The sequence below is a fragment of the Amaranthus tricolor genome, chromosome 10 (genome assembly GCF_026212465.1).
Source record: "Amaranthus tricolor cultivar Red isolate AtriRed21 chromosome 10, ASM2621246v1, whole genome shotgun sequence".
NCBI lineage: Eukaryota > Viridiplantae > Streptophyta > Magnoliopsida > Caryophyllales > Amaranthaceae > Amaranthus > Amaranthus tricolor.
The window spans coordinates 2,722,652-2,742,384 of record NC_080056.1 but is presented as its reverse complement, the minus strand read 5'-3'; the positions used below and the strand labels follow the sequence as shown (position 1 = coordinate 2,742,384).

The following is a 19,733-nucleotide window of genomic DNA, read 5'->3' as shown; positions in this document are numbered from 1 at the left end:
TTCTTGTGTATCTACTCCATTACATACGTTAGAGTATTTATAGTCAATTCAAGTTTTGATAAAATAACTTTTTGTATATCGTGTTTAACACGGGTAATCAACTAATATTACATACATACATTTAATATATAGTGATTATTAAATAGCTCGTGCTTAGCACGAGTAATCAACAATTATGTTCTAATAATGTGTAAATATTGTTATTTATTATTCAATTTTCTTTGTTGTGATTTTTTAAAAATTATTAGTCATTGTTCTCTTTCTTAACTTTTATTTAATTTGTTTGTAACGATTATATTATTTATCCATAATAATTTCTAAATGTCTCGTGCTTTAGCACGGGTGATTATCTAGTTATCTTGAAATAACCAATATTGGAAAGCATATAAGTATTCACTAATTCTTAAATGAGACGGTCTCACGGTGAGACCATCTCTATTGGGCTGACCCAATATATATTTTTTGTCTTAAAATAATCACTTATGACGTTAAAGTGATCACTTATAATTTTAATATAATTACTTTTTATAGTCTTAGAATGATTATTTATAACCTTAAAATGATTACTTATGATCTTAAAGTAATCAATTGAAGAAATAGACTAATATATGAAACTGTCTCATGATGAGACAGTCTCAGACAAGACGAGCTGATAAGTACTAGCTCTTGCTTTACTCTTGAATATGAACCAATGATTATTTTGTACCCCCATATTTTTTATTGAAGATCAAATTAGACGTGCTAGTAGAGTTACTTAATTAATGCAAATTTCTACGTATTTTCATTATCATTATATCTAGTATATTCTGCTCATATAAACTATTGTCAAGTTTTGAAGAGAAATGAAAAATAACTAACCATACCCATAAAAGAAGATGTGACTAAAAAGTCTTTTGATTCAATGTGATAATTTACTAAAATATTTCCCATTTGAATTGGTTTTAACCACTTCTTCCTTTGCATTGTATGAGAAGGATTTTAACTTATATTTACATAATCTTACCATAATTTTCTTCCATTATTTTAGGCCAAAGAAAATTTGGATAACCTAAGTAATGAGAAGAATTAGCAAGAAATTAAGTGAGTAGACCATCCCATAATATTAAGCAAATGACAAAGAAAAAGATTGCACAAAATTTATAAAATAAAATTCTCCCATATTCTCATCATTCCATATCCCTTAAATGTACAATTCCTATAAACCATCCTCTTCCTACAAAATATATATTTCTCTAGAAAGAAGAGAAACTTAGTTTACATTCACAATCCCCAACCATTTATAATATAGTTTTCTCCCCTAATCCTTCCCTTTGCTACCGCAAATCCATGAACAAAAATAAATATAATTTATAAAATAAAAAAGGGAAAAATATCTAAGAGGAATTAATTAATATAAGTACCTAATTAACTAATTTAATTTGCTTATCCTCTTTTTTTTCTCCTTTTTTTATTGTTTTTCCCCAAGGAAAAGATGAGCTTCACTTACAAACTTCTAGCAAGCAATTCTTGGTATCTTCTATAAGATTCAATCTTCTCCAATCTAAATTTTTCATGACAATTGGCTATAAACATATCAGCCAACTTATCAATCTCATTCCCAACATTGACTTGATCATCTTCATTTATATTCTCATTTTTGCAACCTTTTTCTTCCAACCATTGAAGATAACTTGAAAGTTGTCCTTCTTGATCTTCCTTACCATTACCATTACAATTGTTATTGTTATTGTTATTGTCATCTGTCGAGTAAAGCGAGTTCCAAGTAGAATCATAATAGACGTTATGATCATTACTTGGATGCTTATTGATGAGTGTCGGAGATGGAATAGGCAAGACATGAGAAGATGAAGAACACCAATTGTAATGAAGTCTAAAGGATCCAAATAGTATTTTGTTTCTATACTTGTTTTTTCTCTTGGATTGTTTCAAGTATATTAGATGATTTTCCTTAAAAAGCTCTAGGAAAATTGATTTAGCCTTGGATAAAGCTCTAAAAATATGGCAAATATGGGAGAAAATGAGATTGTGAATTAGGGTTTTAACCTTTATGGTTGTTAAAGATGAAGAAGAAGTAGAAGAAGAAGATGATGATGATGATGATGATGGTGAAGATTTGTTCAAAGTTGAGAAAATGTGAAGAGAAGAGAGAGGGCTTTTTGGGTGAGTGAGTCTAACCATTTTTTGTGTGGGGGTGTAAGAGAAAAAAGATAGAAGGTAGAGATGAGAAAACGGGTGTTATTGGGTGTCGTTCAAAATGAAATTTATAAAGGGTTTTGTTTAGAATAGGCCAAAATGGTGGGGTTAATTTCTTTTTTTTTTTTTTTTAAATATCTATAATAAAATAAATTTGTTATAAGATACTTTTTGAGAGAGATGTTGTATATATCATCTTTTCTAGCTTTTTACTTTTTCCATTTTCCCTCCATGTATATTTTGATCTTAAGGTAATACTATATTAATATGGGTTTTAGCTAGGTTCTTTTGTGGTATATAACTTGAAATTGATGTTTTGAATTATTATCTAGTAGAACTAGCTAGAATCTCTAGGGAAGTTAAGATAACAAAAAAATCCTTAGACTTTCCAAGTTGATGAGCTATGAGTTTGTTAAATTAGGGTTTTTTTTTTAACTAACTAATATCCATGTTTATATTAAACTTGACTTATTTTTACTCCATATCATTCAATTTATAAATCTAAGGTAATTATAAAGGTAACAAACAAATGTACATAATTTTTCAAGATAAAATCAAAACAAACTACAAAGATGATTAAGGGTCTATTGATCTCTGATGTAGTTTTATAAGTTGATCAGTTCACTTTAAAAGTCACTTATACTCTTATATTTTGAATGTTCTAATTCAATGCGATTTAAATTTCAGTTTATATTAGTTCCATTTAGATAAATAATAAAATTTAATTTCATTACATTCGAGAGATTGGAATGCTTTATCTAGCATAGAAATTTAATTATGAATTTTCATGAATATATAAAAAATAAAATATATTCACATAAAATATTGTTAAATTTGTGTTGTTGTATAAAATTTTAATCACAAATTTTAATATATAATTTTTTCTAATTATTATGAAGTGTATTTATGGATATTAAAAATATGATTAAAATAAACTATTTATGATAAACAAAATGAAACGAAACCACATTTTTTTTATTGGTTATAATTGTGGGATCGGACAAGTACCATAAGTTCATAACTTGGGAGGCCAACTACGTACATTTGATGTTTTTTCCATGGGATCGAGGGTAAGGAGATGCTAAATCCAAGTACGGTGGTCCTTTGATTATTTACTCTTTGTTTTACTTATTTTATTAATAACAGTGTATTTATCTCCAATCTTAAGTTGAGTTGTAAGTTGATATTTAGGAGTTACGATAAGACTACAGAATAAAAAAGAAAGTTTATCGGTAGTTTTGTAGTGAATTTTTGATTAGAATTAAGTGAAAATCTTACGTAGTAAAATTTGAAGATTAGACTTTGAATTTAAGGATATTCACAAATCATGCCCTATTTTTTCTATGTTAAAATGTCTAATATAAGACTGATATTTTCTCTTTTCATCTTTATTACAAAATCAATAGTTTAGGAATGAAGTTAAAAATAATTTTATATTATATATTAATGTATAAAATTTTTTCTATTACGACACCGAATATATAATGTTTTTATGTCCATATTATAGTTAGGGGTCTATAAAATATATTTTGCCCTGGGCTCCTAAAAACTTAGCATCCATCCTGTAGAAAAGTCATGAGTTCAAATCTCATGTACCATTTACATATATTTTTTAGTTGAATTAATTAATTTCTTCCCACATTTACACAAAATTTTCACTTATTAAATTAACCATTAATAAAATTAATCTATAAAAAGAGATGAGATCACTAGATGAGTATTTAATGAGACCATTAAAGATAGGAGATTAGGATTAAATGCAATTTACCTTTGGGGTAACGTTGAAGTATTATTAGGACAGTAATAATGATAATAAAAGCTAAAACATATCCCAACGTGTATTTTATTTACATTTAAAATATCTGAACCTCTGACACTCAATTTTACTGCCTAGAGTGCCTACTGAGTTTGGTAATGTTATTCAATATTGGGGTTATCATAGTAATTTTAAGTTTGGTGTTTAATGTAATTCTCTTCCTTACAATGGACGAATATGTAGTAATAAATGTAGAGAAAATTTTATTAATGTAAATAAAATTTAAAATAATTTAAATGTAAAAATAATGTAAAATTATTAGGACAATTCAAAAGCAGCACAAGATGCAAATTGAAAAGACAGAATGAGTATGCAGGTGTTTAAAACAGATCTGATGATTTGATATTTATCCGACTTTAAAATGAATCTGACTTCAAAATAAATTTAAAATAATATAAAAATAATATGAACTTAAAATTCTATTTTAAACTAACCCGAAATTAAGACCTCTGCTCAAAATTAATTCATGCATGTAATTCTTGCTTCTAACATGGGTATTGACCCGGTCTCAATCTCAGTCTACTGCTAAAGCTACTCCTTGGCCCCATTTGAGGTCAGTGGTGGACCTGATGTAGGTGGTGGGGTTAGGACTTCAAAACCCTTATGCTACAACATTCACATGTGATAATTTATGATTTTAATCTTATTAAAGCTTATCAAACCAATTACAGTTAATGAATATTATATTCTGATTCTTGCCTTTTCGGGTCTTTCACCTTCGACTTCCACCATCCTCTCTGTTTTCCATTTTTAATTGCAGCCTGCTTTGCCGCCTTGGTACCTTGACTGTCGTCGCCCGTCTGCCTGCTGACCGCCTGACCGGAAACCGTTGCTTCCGACCTGCCGCTGCTGTCTGCTGACCGTGGTTGCCGCCTACTGCCTTTTGGCTTTGGGTATAATTCTTTGAGAAAAACAATTTTATTTGTGTTGTGTAAATTAAATTTTATGATTATGTTTGATTTGGATTCAATTTGTTGTATGATTTGGGTAATGGGTATTATTTGTTGTAATTGTTTGTATGATTTGGGTTTTTTTGTTGTGATTGTTTATAAAGAATTTCAATTTGCTTTAAATTGTGATAATTTGAATTTTATTTACTTTAAATTATGATTTATATAATTCAATTTAGATTTTAGAATTAGTATTTGTGTTTGTTTATGATTTCAATGGGTGTTAATTTGTTATTTATGAATAAAATTAAAAAGCATCATTTTAATTATAACTTTAAATTTTTAATTAACTTATATCAAGTTTATTTTATAATTTGTTGTATTGATTTTAGGATGAAGTCATTTTCAAACATCAAATTTATATCAAGAGCCTATTTCAACTTCTATCCCAATTCCCACACCAATTAAAGAACAAACGTCTACACCAATTTCTAAGTCATTGGAGAGACTAAGTGAAAATGATATTTATCAAGAATAAACTTCGTAATAGCATGGTTGATGAGTTTTTAAATGATAATTTTAGTCACTTATTTGGATCAAGATTTATTTGAAAATGTTCATAATAAAGGTATTGATAGACAATTTAAACGTATGAAACCTCGTCGAAATGGGCCGAAGTAAAGGTAAATATTAAGTTTGAATGACTTAAGTTTTTTGTGACATATTTTTGCACTATGTATATTTTTTTACCTTACTTTTCATGATGAACATTGAACACATGAACTGATGGAAAAAAATTGCGCACTTGAGGGCTAGTTGATCAAGAAATGTTCAGTTTGTTATTATAACGGATTAGTTGAATTTATCTTCGTTTTAGTTTATTCATATTATAGTTTTTAAGTTATATTACTTGTTTATGAGAATTAAGACGCTTTTATTAGGCTCACAACCCTATGTTTCAAATCCTGAGTCCGACACTGTTTGAAGTCGACACTCAACCCTTCTTTCTAGAACAAATTGGTGTTCATCAATTTTTACCACCAACTCACTAAATCAATTCAATAAAGTCATTTCTAATTTAAGTAGAAGTATCAAAATGTATTAAAAAAAATGTTTTTGGTTATTTTTTATATACTTTGCCTTTTTATGGTTATCAATGATTATATGTAATAGTAATTTTCTATTAGTGTATTCAATGAATGGTAAATTCTCGGTATACATTTAATATACATTAAATTAGTATGCATCAACACTAAAATCTCGTGAGATAATGGAATGAAGAGTAAAAAGTGTGAATTGGTGGAGTTGAGAGTAAGAAGTGTAAGTTGGTAGATTGAAAAATAAGATATAGTGCACAGTAAATTACTGTATCATAAATCTATATTAGACTTTTATTTAAATTTAATGAACAATAAAATAGCATACGCAGACCTTAATATGTTAGTGTAATATGGAGTAGAGAGTAAGGAGTATTGTGAGCAGTGGAGTGCAAAGGGTGAGAAATAATGCATAATAAAAATTAAAATTAATGTGCACTAAATTTCTAGTAAACTATACCTTAAGACGAGACCATCTAGCAATCATTTCCAAATACTAAGGACACATAAATGAAAGATCTATTTCTATACTTATAGTCATAGGCGAACTTGGGATTTAACCTATAAAGGTGTCATACTAGTCGTTCTATATGTTGAATATGACTATTGATTTTTATTGAATATTGTATTGTATTAATGCGTATAAGTATTTTTAATTTCTTTTCCCTAGAGAATTTTGCAAAAAGTTTTATTTTGATGGTCAATATAAATTTTAAACTCCTTTATAGGTCCATCACTGCTTATAGCCCAGGCTGCCAATTAGTAGATGATGCACATAAATTTCTTTGGTTTGCCCATTTCAAGCAAGCTAATTGTTAAAATACAGCAAGATAATACTTCTATTTGCATATATATGACTCATCTTCAAATAACTATATCAACTAAACTAGTTAACATATACACACATTTATAAAAGTAAGAAAAACCAACAACATTACATGATCCAAATAAACAGTTCAACTGAATGGTATAATTGTCATCTGCTCCATAATCAACTAAAATAGTACAATTACACAAAATAAAAATAACTTTATAATGTACTAAAATCTGATTAAATTAATATAAACTTTATAATGTCCCAGAAAATGATGAAGATTATATATACTACTATTAATGAGATCCAAAAGAAAAGGGTAAAAGTTAGTGTTCCAACAAAGAATCTTGGAGTGTCGCAATTTGATATAAATTCCCTCGGGCTCGATCCAAGAGAGAAAATTAAAGAAAAAGAGAGTCAGGACACTGTTATACGTGAATACTCCTCGTCCTAGTCATCTATTCTTATTTGCTTTTGGTACAGAACGTAAAAAATTAAATATAATAGATTAACATACTGATATAATTTAGAAATAAGAGAAGTAATATAAAAGTAGGAAGTTATATTTAAAGTAAAAATAAAATAAATTTATTGTTTAACAAATTAAAATAAAAAAACAATACAAATTGTTATATAAAACGGTCGTCCCATTCAAAAAGTCTCTGGATTAGCTCAATGAAAAATAAGGCAAATGCCAGAAAAATAATAGGGAAGGGAGCCGAGTCTCCCGCCTCTTAATACGCCTCAACCAACACTGAACGAGATAAACAAGCCCGATTCTACGCCGATGATAATATTTTTGCTTTTATATTACATGACAAAATTTTCATGGACTCTTCTTTCTTGCATATTTTCCCTTTGTCTTTTTATCCGTTTTAATAGAGGGAAAAATAATTCATCTTATTATATACAAAAGCTTAAAAATAGTCGAATAAACAAAAGTAATTGATGATATTAAATGAAAGTTTAAATACGTGAATGAGAAAAAAATGATACGAACTTTTTAATAAAAAATTGTAGTAAAGTAAAAAAATCGGATTAAAAAAAGTGTGACAATCTCTTAGAAGACATACTAAGATTATTGTCAAGGAACCAACTCAACCAAAAGTTTAAGCTGATGATTGAGGCCCCAAAATATGTTATATATACTAACACGCCTCCTCACACGAGAGCCCATTGGACTAGAAGTGTGGATGCGCACATGCATTGAATATTCCACTTTAAATGAAGGGTAGTTGAGATTCGAACCTGTGATCTCTTGTCACGCTGGCTTCTAATACCATGTCAAGGAATCAACTCAACCTGTGATATGGTATCAGAGCAAGTGTGACAAGTGGTCACAGGTTCGAATCTCAACCACCCCTCATTTAAAGGGGCATATTCAGCGCCTATGCGCATCCACACTTCTAGCCCAAAGGACTCTCATATGAGGGGGCGTGTTAGAATATATAACATGGTATCAGAAGCCAACGTGACAAGAGGACACGAGTTCGAATCTCAACCACCCCTTATTTAAAGTGAAATATTCAGCGCATATGCACATCCACACTTCTAGCCCAATAGGCTTTCGTGTGTGAGGACGTGTTAGAGTATATAACATATTATGGGGCCTCAACCATCAGTTTAAACTTTTGGTTGAGTTGGTTCCTTAACAATTATAACACCTATTTTATAATAAAAAATAAAATCTCAAAAATCCATATTTCTTTTCCATCAAATAATTTCAACTATTAAATTAGGTGATCAACTTTCCGTTTCTTTTATGTAGTATTTGAGAACAAGTATTTCATTCTAAATTATAGATTTTAATTATAAAATGATAAATGAAGAATTTGAAAATGACAAGATTTGGATAGTCAGTTTTAACTTAACTACTTTAAAAACAATGGTGAAATTTAATTCAAGTCCAAATTTGAAAATTTTTAATTTTCCAAATAATAAATTTGAGTCAATTTCAAATTTTCAAATGAAATCATCATTCCTAAATATAATATTAAATAATAGAGAAAATCCTCACTCAAAATTAGGAGAGAATATAAAGTATTAGACTCATAAATAACAAAAAAACACTAACAAATTCTAGCAAATTTAATAATACAATTTAGAAAAAATATTTTAACAAATGTATTAGCATGGAAGGAATATTTAAATACTGTTTAGATAGCATTAAAAAGATTGTATATTAATTTACCACACGATCACATGATTCACATCTAAAAAGTGAACACATTGAAGCAATTTGAAAGTATCCCCCAACTTTAATATTTCATGGACGAAGAAAGAATTTTCCAAAAAATGACCCTGAATCGAGCAAGTACTATTTTCACGGAAAAAATAATTATTTTCTCATTTTTACCACTTATTGAAGAGTCTATTCCCAAAATATTGCAAAATAAAAAAATAATTCCCACTTTGCATTATTTGGAAAAGTATTTCCCACAATACCGTCCACATGGAAAATTAAATTTTTTTTTTTTTCAGATAAAACCGCCATCTCAAGTGGCGGTTTGCCTTAACCACAAAAACGCCATCTGAAGTGGCGGTTTGGTCCAGGTAAACCGCCACTTCATGTGGCGGTTTGCTTGTGACTTTTTTTTTTTTTTTTTTCTTTGCCTTAAGTTTTTTTTTTCTTTCATTTTAAAATAGTGAACGCAACATGCATTAAACTAGTTCAATACCATCTATTCCATAATAATCAATTACGAACAGGATTGTTTTGAAAAAATAATTATGAAACTAATGCAAAGATATATTACAATTATGGAAACTCATACAAGAAGTTCAAGTCGTATAAGAATATACAAAGCTTGTTAAACTACAACCCCCGACCCCTTTTGTTTTGCACACCGGTCGATGAGATGGTGTGAACTCGTCAACCTCCGCTACTGGGCCCGGCATCGCCATGATCGCTGAAACATACATAAGTGTTATTAAAATTATTTAAATATTATCAGATTGAACATGTTGTTACAAAATTTTAAAAAAAAACATACTTTGTTGACCTTCGAGGGCATGTTTTCTTATTATGACCACTACATCCACAAAAGGTACACGAGTTACGAGGACGCTTCAACAATGCATCCATTTCGTTCCGTATACGAGTTGATCGCGGACGACCCTTTGCACGCTTCGTTGAGGGATCTGGAACAACTGTAGGACCATTCCAAGGATCGCAAGTGAACATGTCTGGAACGGGCATGAAAGACTTCTTATATGTCGATACGTATTTTGTAGTGCGAAATGAAGGGTCCACAAAAGCATCGTACGATATATTACGAGCTCGACATACTGCAAGAACATGTGAGCACGGTAACTTGAAGATGGTTGGTTTCTGACATGTGCATGATGTTGCTGTGAGGTCAACCATGTAGGATTTTCCACCTTTTCCTGCTATCCTATTGCCACAACCAGTGGTGACCTCGAATATCTCACGCACTGTGTCATATATCCTAACATCATGAAAGCGTGCTTTTTCAGCATTCTTATCAATCGTATCACTTGGTTTCTTCGCATACACATGTCCACTATCTAATCTGCTTCTCCCTAAATCTCTCCTTGTGGCAAAGTATTCGTTTACCCGGTAGAATGTCATCCTAACTAATGAAGTGATTGGGAGTGACCTGGCCCCTTTCATAACGCCGTTGAACGCTTAAGACATGTTTGTAGTTCTCACTCCATATCGATGCCCACCGTCATGAATCAAAGTCCATTGGCGCTCGGGAATAGAACCGTCCACTAAGTACTTGTACGCGTCCTCATTAAGCTCTTTAAGGCGATTCATGTAAAAATTATACTTCCGAATCTTTGTTTGTTCAGAAGCTTTTCCAAATAAGTTCTTAACCGCTATGTTTTTAAACTTCTTATGCACGTTTGAAGCTAGATGACGTTTACAAAACCGATGGAATGCATATGGTTCTTCCCAACCTTTTCCAACTCTGTTCATTGCATGCAAAATTCCCTTGTGACGATCAGATATAACACATAAGCCGTCCCTCTTAGTGACATAATGCCTTATACAATCCAAGAACCAACTCCATGTGTCGTTGCTCTCTCCCTCCACAACGGCAAAGTCAAGTGGGAACAACTGAGAATTTGCATCTATGGACATACCAATCATAAGTGTGCCTCTGTACTTTCCGTACAAATGTGTACCATCTATAGAAATAAGGGGACGACAGTGGGGAAAACCCTTAATGGATGGTCCGAAAGCCCAGAACATTCGCTGTAACATCACTTTGGTAGGATCCATTGTTGGTTGGACTTCCCATTGCACCACTGTTCCTGGATTAGATTGCATTAATGCCTGCACGTACCGTGGAAGCTCCTCAAAGGACTTATCCCAATCCCCAAACACTTTTGTTATAGCCTTATTTTTGGCCAACCAAGCTCTCTTATATGTTATTACAAATCCGTATTTATTTTTTACAAAATTAACGATTGACTTCACCTTAAACGCTGGATCAACTCTAATCATATCCACGATAAGATCAGCAACAAATTCAGAAGTAAGGAGGGGATGGTCGTCACTGTAATGTACTGAGCAATCTTGATTATGACCCTTATATCGCACAATCTTAAATGATCCCGTTGCGGTCATAACAGCTCGCATCCTCCATTCACAACATATATCCTCCGCATTAGTGCATTGGATAACGTACTTTGAAGGCTCCGACTCAATTACACGGAAGTTTCTATTATTAGAAATCGCCCATGCTTTAACATTCTTCTTAAGGTGGTCTAAGGAGCTAAACTCTTGCCCTATCCTAAAGTCTCCATTTTCATTCATGGAGTTGTCATCGTTCCAGGTCATCCATGCATCAATCAATCTTTGATCAACCTCATCAATTCTAAGCCAATCTTGAGATGGAGCACCATCTCTAATCGCTGCATCTAGAGCTTCTCTTCTTTCATCATCCTCTTCTGAATCAGAATCAATATGTTCATCCTCCTGATCTAAAGAGTCAACCTCGTTCGCATTAAGGCTACCCAAGTGACTCGTGGAAAAGGTGTTCATTACACCACCACCAATGCCACGTGAATGAGTTGGAGAGCTATTCTCATCCAAGTGCTCATTAACGTAATTTGGGTTACTTAACATTTCTGTGAATGTATCATGGCGTACACTAGGACCTGATTCTGGAAGTTCCATGCTAGTCATGACTTCCCTCGCATTATCCAAACTTGCAACCAATTCAACATAAACCTCCATTGCCGTTCTAGGGGCTTGTGATGCCGCATAAGCAAGAGCACTTATGCTTTCATCATTCTTAATCGGGACTAACACATTTTTCCCAGTCACCGGATATTTCATCTCCAATTTTAACATAAAAGAGTTGCGATCACAACCAATTACATCATAGACTTTGCTAACAAACACCTCAAAAGTCGTATTTTGACGATGGATAAACATCACTGTATTTATTCCTCCATTATACCCAACATCAGATCCAGTATAACTTACTTCCCCACCCCAATACACTATAACGGGATAATGATCCATATTCTGCAAATACAAAGTAATAAACTTTCATTGAAGCATATCATTAAACACTTTATATGCATACAAACCAAATCCTAAAATTCAACTACAAATGTGTAAAATGTAAGCTTATATCATGAAAACAAGAGAATTTATTAAACAATCAATGTATTTATAACTTCAATTGAAAACAATAATAAACAAAATATTCAATTTGCAAATTGAAATAAATTAGGGTTATGTTATTACCTTAAATGATGATGAATATGAACAAGTAAAGAAGGAGAAGATGAGAATGTAGTTGATTAATTTAGTTAAATGAGAGGAATTGTGAATATGAAGTAGATGAGAATTGAAGAATTTTTTTTTTTTAGATAACCAGCAGCAGCGAAGGGAAGGAAGCAAATGAAATGAGTGAAGAAAAAGAACAGATACTGCCGTTTTGTACAGGTATAAAACCGCCACTTCAAGTGGCGGTTTACCCAAAAATTTTATTTTTTTTTTTTTAAAAATAAAAAAATTACCAAACCGCCATTTCATCTGGCGATTTTCTTCAATTCCCTAAACAAAACCGCTACCTCAAGTAGCGGTTATATTAAAAATTAAAAAAAAAAAAATTTTTTCAAAATAATCTACGTGGACGGTAAAGTGGGAATTACTTTCCCATTTTAAGGAAAGTGGGAATTATTTTTTTATTTTGCAATATTGTGGGAATAGACTCCTTATTGACACATATAGATTACTTTTATTGTGCACCCTTAATATTTCATTACATCTAAACAAAACCATCTCATAATTTATTGGCAAACTTTTTCATAAAAAACATTATTCCTATTATTTTCATTGTATAAGAAGAGATTTCAAAGATGGAAAAAAGGTTTTCATCCAACTATAAATATTTTTTCTCTAAAATTACATAAGCATACCATCATTTTCATTACCCAACTTTTTCATTCAACTAAAAAAATTTTGTAAAATGAAAAGGCATAAATATTTGATAAGATGATTTAATACTCTTTGTATCTTTCATAATTTACACCCCTTAATATATATAACAATATTAGTTTGTAATTGATAAATAAGACAAATACCTAAAGAATGAAAAAAATGTCTTAAAGTCCAATTAAAAATGTAATAATATTAATTTGTAGGAATTATTTTTTTAGTATGAGGTAAGGATAATTCTCTACATGCAAAAGGGAAGAAAATTATTGATTTTCTAATTGGAATGACAATCAAACCCCTATCATAAGAAAAGTAAAATATCCTTTAACCATAAATCTAATTATGGTTTTCAAATTGCAGGGATCAATATAAAAAAATTAATGCAAAATAAAAAGTACAACCTTAAATGAAGACCGAGTAAAATTATAACTATAAGGGACAAAGGAGGTAACATGTTTATAGTTTTAGTCCGTTCTCACCTAAATTGCACAATTTTCTTTTTTGGCAATAGTCTAACTTTTTTTCTTTTAATCTCATCCACGTACTTATTTCCTCTCTTCATCTTAAATGCTCAATTCTATTATCTAATGGAAGAATTATTGTGAATAATACAACCTTTCGTCATAAATAACACCAACTTAGTGGGGTTTTATCTAGAATAATACCAACTTTAGTTTATTAACTAATTTATGAATTTTCTTTTGTCATATAATCTCCTATAGTTTGATTTTTAACATGTTAGGGATATTCTAGGAACACACCTCCTAAGCTGATCAAAAATTGGTATTATTATAAGGAAATAAACAAAAATTGTATTTATCCTGATAATTTTTCATTATCTAATTGTATTTTGTCTAGGCATGAAAGAATAGAAAAGGGTTGTTTTTTCTAAATAAAAGGAGAGAGCACAAGGAATCAAGAACAAAGTAAAAAGAAACATACTCATGAAACAGAAACAGTGTAGAAAACCCACAAGCTAACTTTCACTGCTGGTAGACTAGAGCCTTGAGGGACCTGCAATTCAAGGATTGTTTAGAATACAAAATTCATAATCTTTCCTTCAAAAAATATTCTCAGAACAAATAGTCAGCATCACAAAAAAGAAAGCCTAAATTACTTCACTTTCTGGGTTTCAAGACTCCTTAGTCCCTTTCAGATCTCACTCTTGTCCACCTACAAATCCATTCCTGATAAACTTTGATAAAAAAGAATATGTTCCTTATGTTATGTAATGTACCTGCATCACTTTAAACCAGACAATAGTCTCTTTAGAACATGCCACAGCAGAAGCCTAATGTTCTACTGACACAGAAAGAATATAAAAAATCAGTTTTCATCTTGTCCAAGAATTGATGGTAACCCATCAATTTCTGCAGGGTGAATGCTTGAATCTCATGTTTTCAAAATTTTGAAAAATATAGTTGTATGTTTAATTGTAAAACTTTGGCTCATAACGTAAGGAATAACGATGATTTATGTTGACTGTCACTGACCTACCAAAACCATCCTTGCTTGGAACTGATAATGAATGCGTACACACTCACAGACGAGGCTAAAAATAATATCAAATGTTGGATTATAACTTTCGTGTTGTTGTGTTGTAAGTAATTGACTGCTTAAAGCAAACCGACTAAGTAGACAGTAAATAAATTTCAATGACTAAGAGTTACTTTCTATTCAATATTCCCTCTTTCTGTTGAGTTTGCTACATTTTACATATCAACGAGTGATTTTCTAAAAGAGATATAACGAACTCAATGGGATGGAAATTATTTTGCGCAACTAAAAGCGTGAAGAATGGTGCTCTCCTATGTTGGCGCGTGCAAAACATCCATGCACACAAGCTGCCATGGGAAGAACATTTCCAAGCTCTAGTGTGCACAATAAATAAACATGCTTTCCATTTTTCAAAATCGATGTTTTTTTGTCTACAAGGTTCTCAAACATATTCAAGGGACTATCTCATGTCCAAATATGATGCACAACAAACATAAAATAGCTCAAAGAAAATCTTAATTTCGTTTAGACCTCACATAATTGGCAGCCAAAATGACAAGTCAGATGTCTAGTACATACAATTCCTAAAATTGATCAAGTTATCACACCAATTAGATCATCACATAATGAAAACTTAATAGAATGCAAATGAATTCTGATTGAAGTATTCTAATTCAGGAAGTTTATGGAAAGGTATCATAGAACAACCTAATGATAATCAACATGTAATAATTTTCTCGAGCACAGTAAGATATATGATAACAATTTTGTATATGTTGCAAAACAATCTGGCTCCTTTTCCAGCTAAGTTTATGTTGTTACGATCTAACAAATTAACTTTTAATGCAACACAACGCAAGCGCTTACGATGAAGAACAACATGGAAAAACTGATGCCAACACATATGCAGCCTTTAACGCAACGCAACGTAAGCGCTTACGAAGCAGAACAACATGGCAAAACTGATGCATACACATAAGCAAGGAGTAAAGTGAAGTATACAAAAAAGATGTAGAAAGAGCTTCAAACCTATTTAATCACAGCAATCATTGGCACAAGGGAAGGTGGAACATTGATGGCAGCATGATAAGACCCAAGTCCAATTCAGCATCAACTTAATTTGTGAACATGCAAGTATATCAAGAATGATATCAGTATCAGTTTTATGACCTAATATGCAAAACCCCAAAGCATCAGCCTTATGTATGGAATCTAACCAAATAATAACAGCCTACAAGTTGTGCTACACAGTCAATGTGGACATTCATATTTTCCCTCATAATCCTCAAAAAAGTACACGTTAGGCAATTCTCCAACTATATTAATCTTTTGATCAAAGAAGCCAATGAAAGTTTTTCATCCACAAGCAATAAGAGTATCAGTGCCCATTAATTAGAGTTGAAGTATTAGAAACAATATATAATTAAAAACAAAGAAATAACAGAGCTCTACACGCACAAAATTATGACATAAACATCAAGTTTTGTTAACCATAGCCTTCAGGGTCCATTCTTGAACAAATCATAAACTTCAGGGTCCATAGCCCTCAGGCACACAATGATAGAATGATAATTTTTAATTACCCCAATGGCATTAAGGGCTCCCATCTAAGTAGGCGGGAATTACGAGGGTCAAATGTACGCAACATTACCCGTGTGAATATGGATAGCAAAGAGCCAAAGAAGTAGTTTCCGATTAAACCTTGATTGCAAACATCATATGCAACTTCACGTAAAGAAGTGTAGATGATTTAATTAGTCACTTTACTATTTATCAAAAACAATAAAAATAAAAAAATTTGACTTCATCGAGGATGGACATTGTCATCCAAGCAAATCCAACAAGAAATTAAAGGTCATTGGCACTGATAATACCAGTGAATGCTAATCAGTGTCTGTCATAATGAAAACTGTATTCACAAAATGATACTCTGCAATTGTCTTCTCTTTTCTTTAAACTTCTTCCCAGCTTGCAACAATCAATTCAGGAATTTAAACAAAAGCCGTATAACGAAAATCTGAGGCAATATTTTGTACAGAACCCTTCATAGAGTTAAATTATTGCCGAAGAACATAGATCCAACAAGTCGGATCAAATAAGCCCTACTTTCAACACAAGCTAAGATTTTACACAAATAGTTATATGAGAATATGAACTCCTTATTTTGATATTGTCTCACTGATAGATGGTCTCTCACAAGAGTTAATTTAGATTTTAATATATTGCAACCATGTAAAGCACAAAAAAACAACTAGGAAAAAGTTAGATGGATACACAAACAATTAAGTACTAATTTGTAATATCAGACTCAAACACAAACCGGAGATATTATTAAGTTAGACCAGAAAATTAAACCCAGAAGCTTTGAAACAATAAAGTCGACATATAAAGAGATATCAAGGAGGAAGGAAGGTTGTCATCAATCACCCTAAAACCGATTGAACCCAAAATTGCTTCTACAAGAGGCCATTTTAAAACCACCCAAAAACCATATGATGATCCAAAAATCCTATGACTTGATCTGATTTCTTCAGGTATCAGATTTTTGAGATTCGGATATCCGAATATTCGACATTTATTGAATAGTCAAACATCGAATATCCAACATTATTTCAGATAGTTGGTTATGATATATCTGCATATTATAAGTAAATTTGGATATCCGATACTAATAAGAAAAAAATTATATTTAAAAAATTCATTTTGACTAAATTTTGATCGGATATCCAATAATTCGGATATTCGATTTGAATTTTTCAACTTATCCTTATTCACATCGAATATCGGCTATTTCAGATCTCTAATCTGAATTTTTTTGATGTTGGATTCGAATATCCAAATCGCGTCAGATTGGATCAGATTTCGGATACGACACTTTTTGGATATAGAATATTCAATCCATATGCTTGTTTCGGCTCAAATGTACGACTTTGCTCACCCTAACATCCGTGCACGACTGACTCAACTATGCACACACAAAGATCGAGCACAAAAACTTGTATGCGGCCGCCTCACGCGTTCAACCAAAAAAAATTTATACTTGCCAAATTCAAGCCTTAAAATACCAATTTGAACTTCAAAAGTCAAATCTAACACTTAAAACCCCTACACCAAGCCTCAATCTTTCTTCTCCAGAGGCTTAATTTAATTTTTTAGCTATCGATTTCAACCCTTAAAACATCCATTCCACCACTTAAAATGTCACCTTTAACTCTTAAAACCCCTACTTCAACCCTTAATTTTATATTTTACTTACCTACTCCAATCCATTTCAAAACTTAGAATGTATATTCCAATGATTTAAAGTTTGTCAAATCCAAGACTTAAAATGACTATTTCAAGGTCCAAAATGTCCAATTTAAGCTTTAAAATGGCAACTTCAAAATTATGGGCTGGATCTGTGAGTGGTCGCACATATGCGGCCGTCTCACAGAAAATTTGCTAAAGATCGAGACGGACATTCCTTCTCTATTAGAATTTCCACAACTCCAAGTAATATACCAATATTCTCCACCATTAAAGCCCCTTATGTCTTTCCCATTAATTCTTTGTCTGAGAGTATAATTTGGAGAATAGCATTTAACCTTCTTCCATTTATCTTGCATTAAAGAACTTTGTTAAAGGCCTCACACCATAACCAAATCCTAGTTGGTGATCCTCACTCTACACTTGGGATTGGGCAACCTAGGTACTCATATTGTGTTTCTAGTGACTTTAGCATCGGAAGGTCCACCCTCCGGGCCAGTTGACGTTTGTTACTTTAGCATCGTTATCTTGTAGCAATTTCAAAGCAGACAAGTCTCTGACCGGCTCACCCACTAAACACTCTCCAAATCCTCTAGTGACAAGCCTGATTTGTGCTAACCTAACTGTGTCCCGTTATTGATAGGAACACCAACAATTACTAACAAAACAATTGTTTTTGCCTAATAAACGCACATTACAGTAGGTAGCAAAACGCTCATTACAGAAAAGTTCTAAGAAAACACGCTTATTACAGACAATATTAAAAAAACATGCTCATTACAGACAGAATAATTCTGATTTTCCAAGTAGTCGCCAATAAAAATTACCTATATTCTAATTTCTAATTTTCGGTTGCATTATAGTACAATTCTCAAAATTTAATAATCAGACTTTTATTCTAAAGATTAAACCTAAAATCAAGAGCGTCATAATTATAATAGATCAACCGAAAATATCTCACCCGTGCGCCCGTGACGATAAAATTCGGAGGATTTGATCACAGTTCGCCAAAATGATTGCATCTTAGATCAGTTGTGAAATGTGGTGAGGAGCAAAATTAGGGTTTACCATCCCCGTTTCAAAAGGTAATCAGATTTTTGGCGCGCCGATGCTCTATTAGTTAATCAAATTTATTTGTAAGTGATTATCTAATTTAATTTGGGAAATTCAGGGTAAACTTGAACTATAGTTTTTCTACATGGTAGACAATATTTTTTTTCAACTCATGTGATGATCTTTAGCTTTTAATTTTTTTAAATGGTAGACAAAAGAGAATTGTTTTTATTAACTTCATGCTATTTATCCCTAACATAATGACTTTTTTCAAAAGATAACCATCCAAATTGACCACATATTTCGTAATTTGTTAGAGTATGTAAGATATCCTGGGGCATCAATCATCAACTTAAGCTTTTAGTTGAATTGGTTCCTTAACATGGTATCAGAGCCAGTATGACAAGAGGTCACGGGTTTGAATTTCAACCACCCTCATTTAAAGTGGAATATTAGCACCAGATATGAGGAGGGCCTATGCTAGGGTCGGTGTTGCATCCACACTTCTCGCCCAATAGGCTCTCGTGTGAGGGAGTGTGTTAGAGTATATAAGATATCCTGGGGCCTCAACCATCAGCTTAAGCTTTTGGTTGAGTTGGTTCCTTAACATAATTCAATCAAAATGAATACTTAATTTTATCAAAAAATTAACATTTTGTCTACCACATGCAAAATTTGGAAGTTCAAGGTTACAACATGAATT

General features: G+C 31.8%; 2 protein-coding genes across 5 annotated transcripts; both read right to left on the bottom strand.

The window, feature by feature from the left end:
- Positions 1-1,152: 1,152 nt before the first annotated feature.
- LOC130826305 (uncharacterized) lies at positions 1,153-2,219 on the bottom strand. Its single transcript, XM_057691919.1, has one exon. The coding sequence runs from the start codon at positions 2,176-2,178 to the stop codon at positions 1,483-1,485; it is 696 nt and encodes a 231-aa protein (XP_057547902.1). The 5' UTR covers positions 2,179-2,219; the 3' UTR covers positions 1,153-1,482.
- A 7,323-nt stretch (positions 2,220-9,542) lies between these two features.
- LOC130826304 (uncharacterized) lies at positions 9,543-19,199 on the bottom strand. 4 transcript variants are annotated; one of them, XM_057691915.1, is made up of 6 exons: positions 18,939-19,199; positions 15,761-15,845; positions 14,352-14,479; positions 14,177-14,248; positions 9,804-12,313; positions 9,543-9,719 (listed from the first exon to the last, which is right to left on the bottom strand). In XM_057691915.1, the coding sequence occupies exon 5, from the start codon at positions 12,308-12,310 to the stop codon at positions 10,460-10,462; it is 1,851 nt and encodes a 616-aa protein (XP_057547898.1). In that variant the 5' UTR covers positions 12,311-12,313; positions 14,177-14,248; positions 14,352-14,479; positions 15,761-15,845; positions 18,939-19,199; the 3' UTR covers positions 9,543-9,719; positions 9,804-10,459. The 4 variants fall into 4 exon arrangements, with proteins under 4 accessions (XP_057547898.1, XP_057547900.1, XP_057547899.1 ...); XM_057691917.1 differs by having other exon boundaries at positions 14,352-14,471; XM_057691916.1 differs by having other exon boundaries at positions 14,177-14,479.
- Between the last annotated feature and the right edge of the window lie 534 nt (positions 19,200-19,733).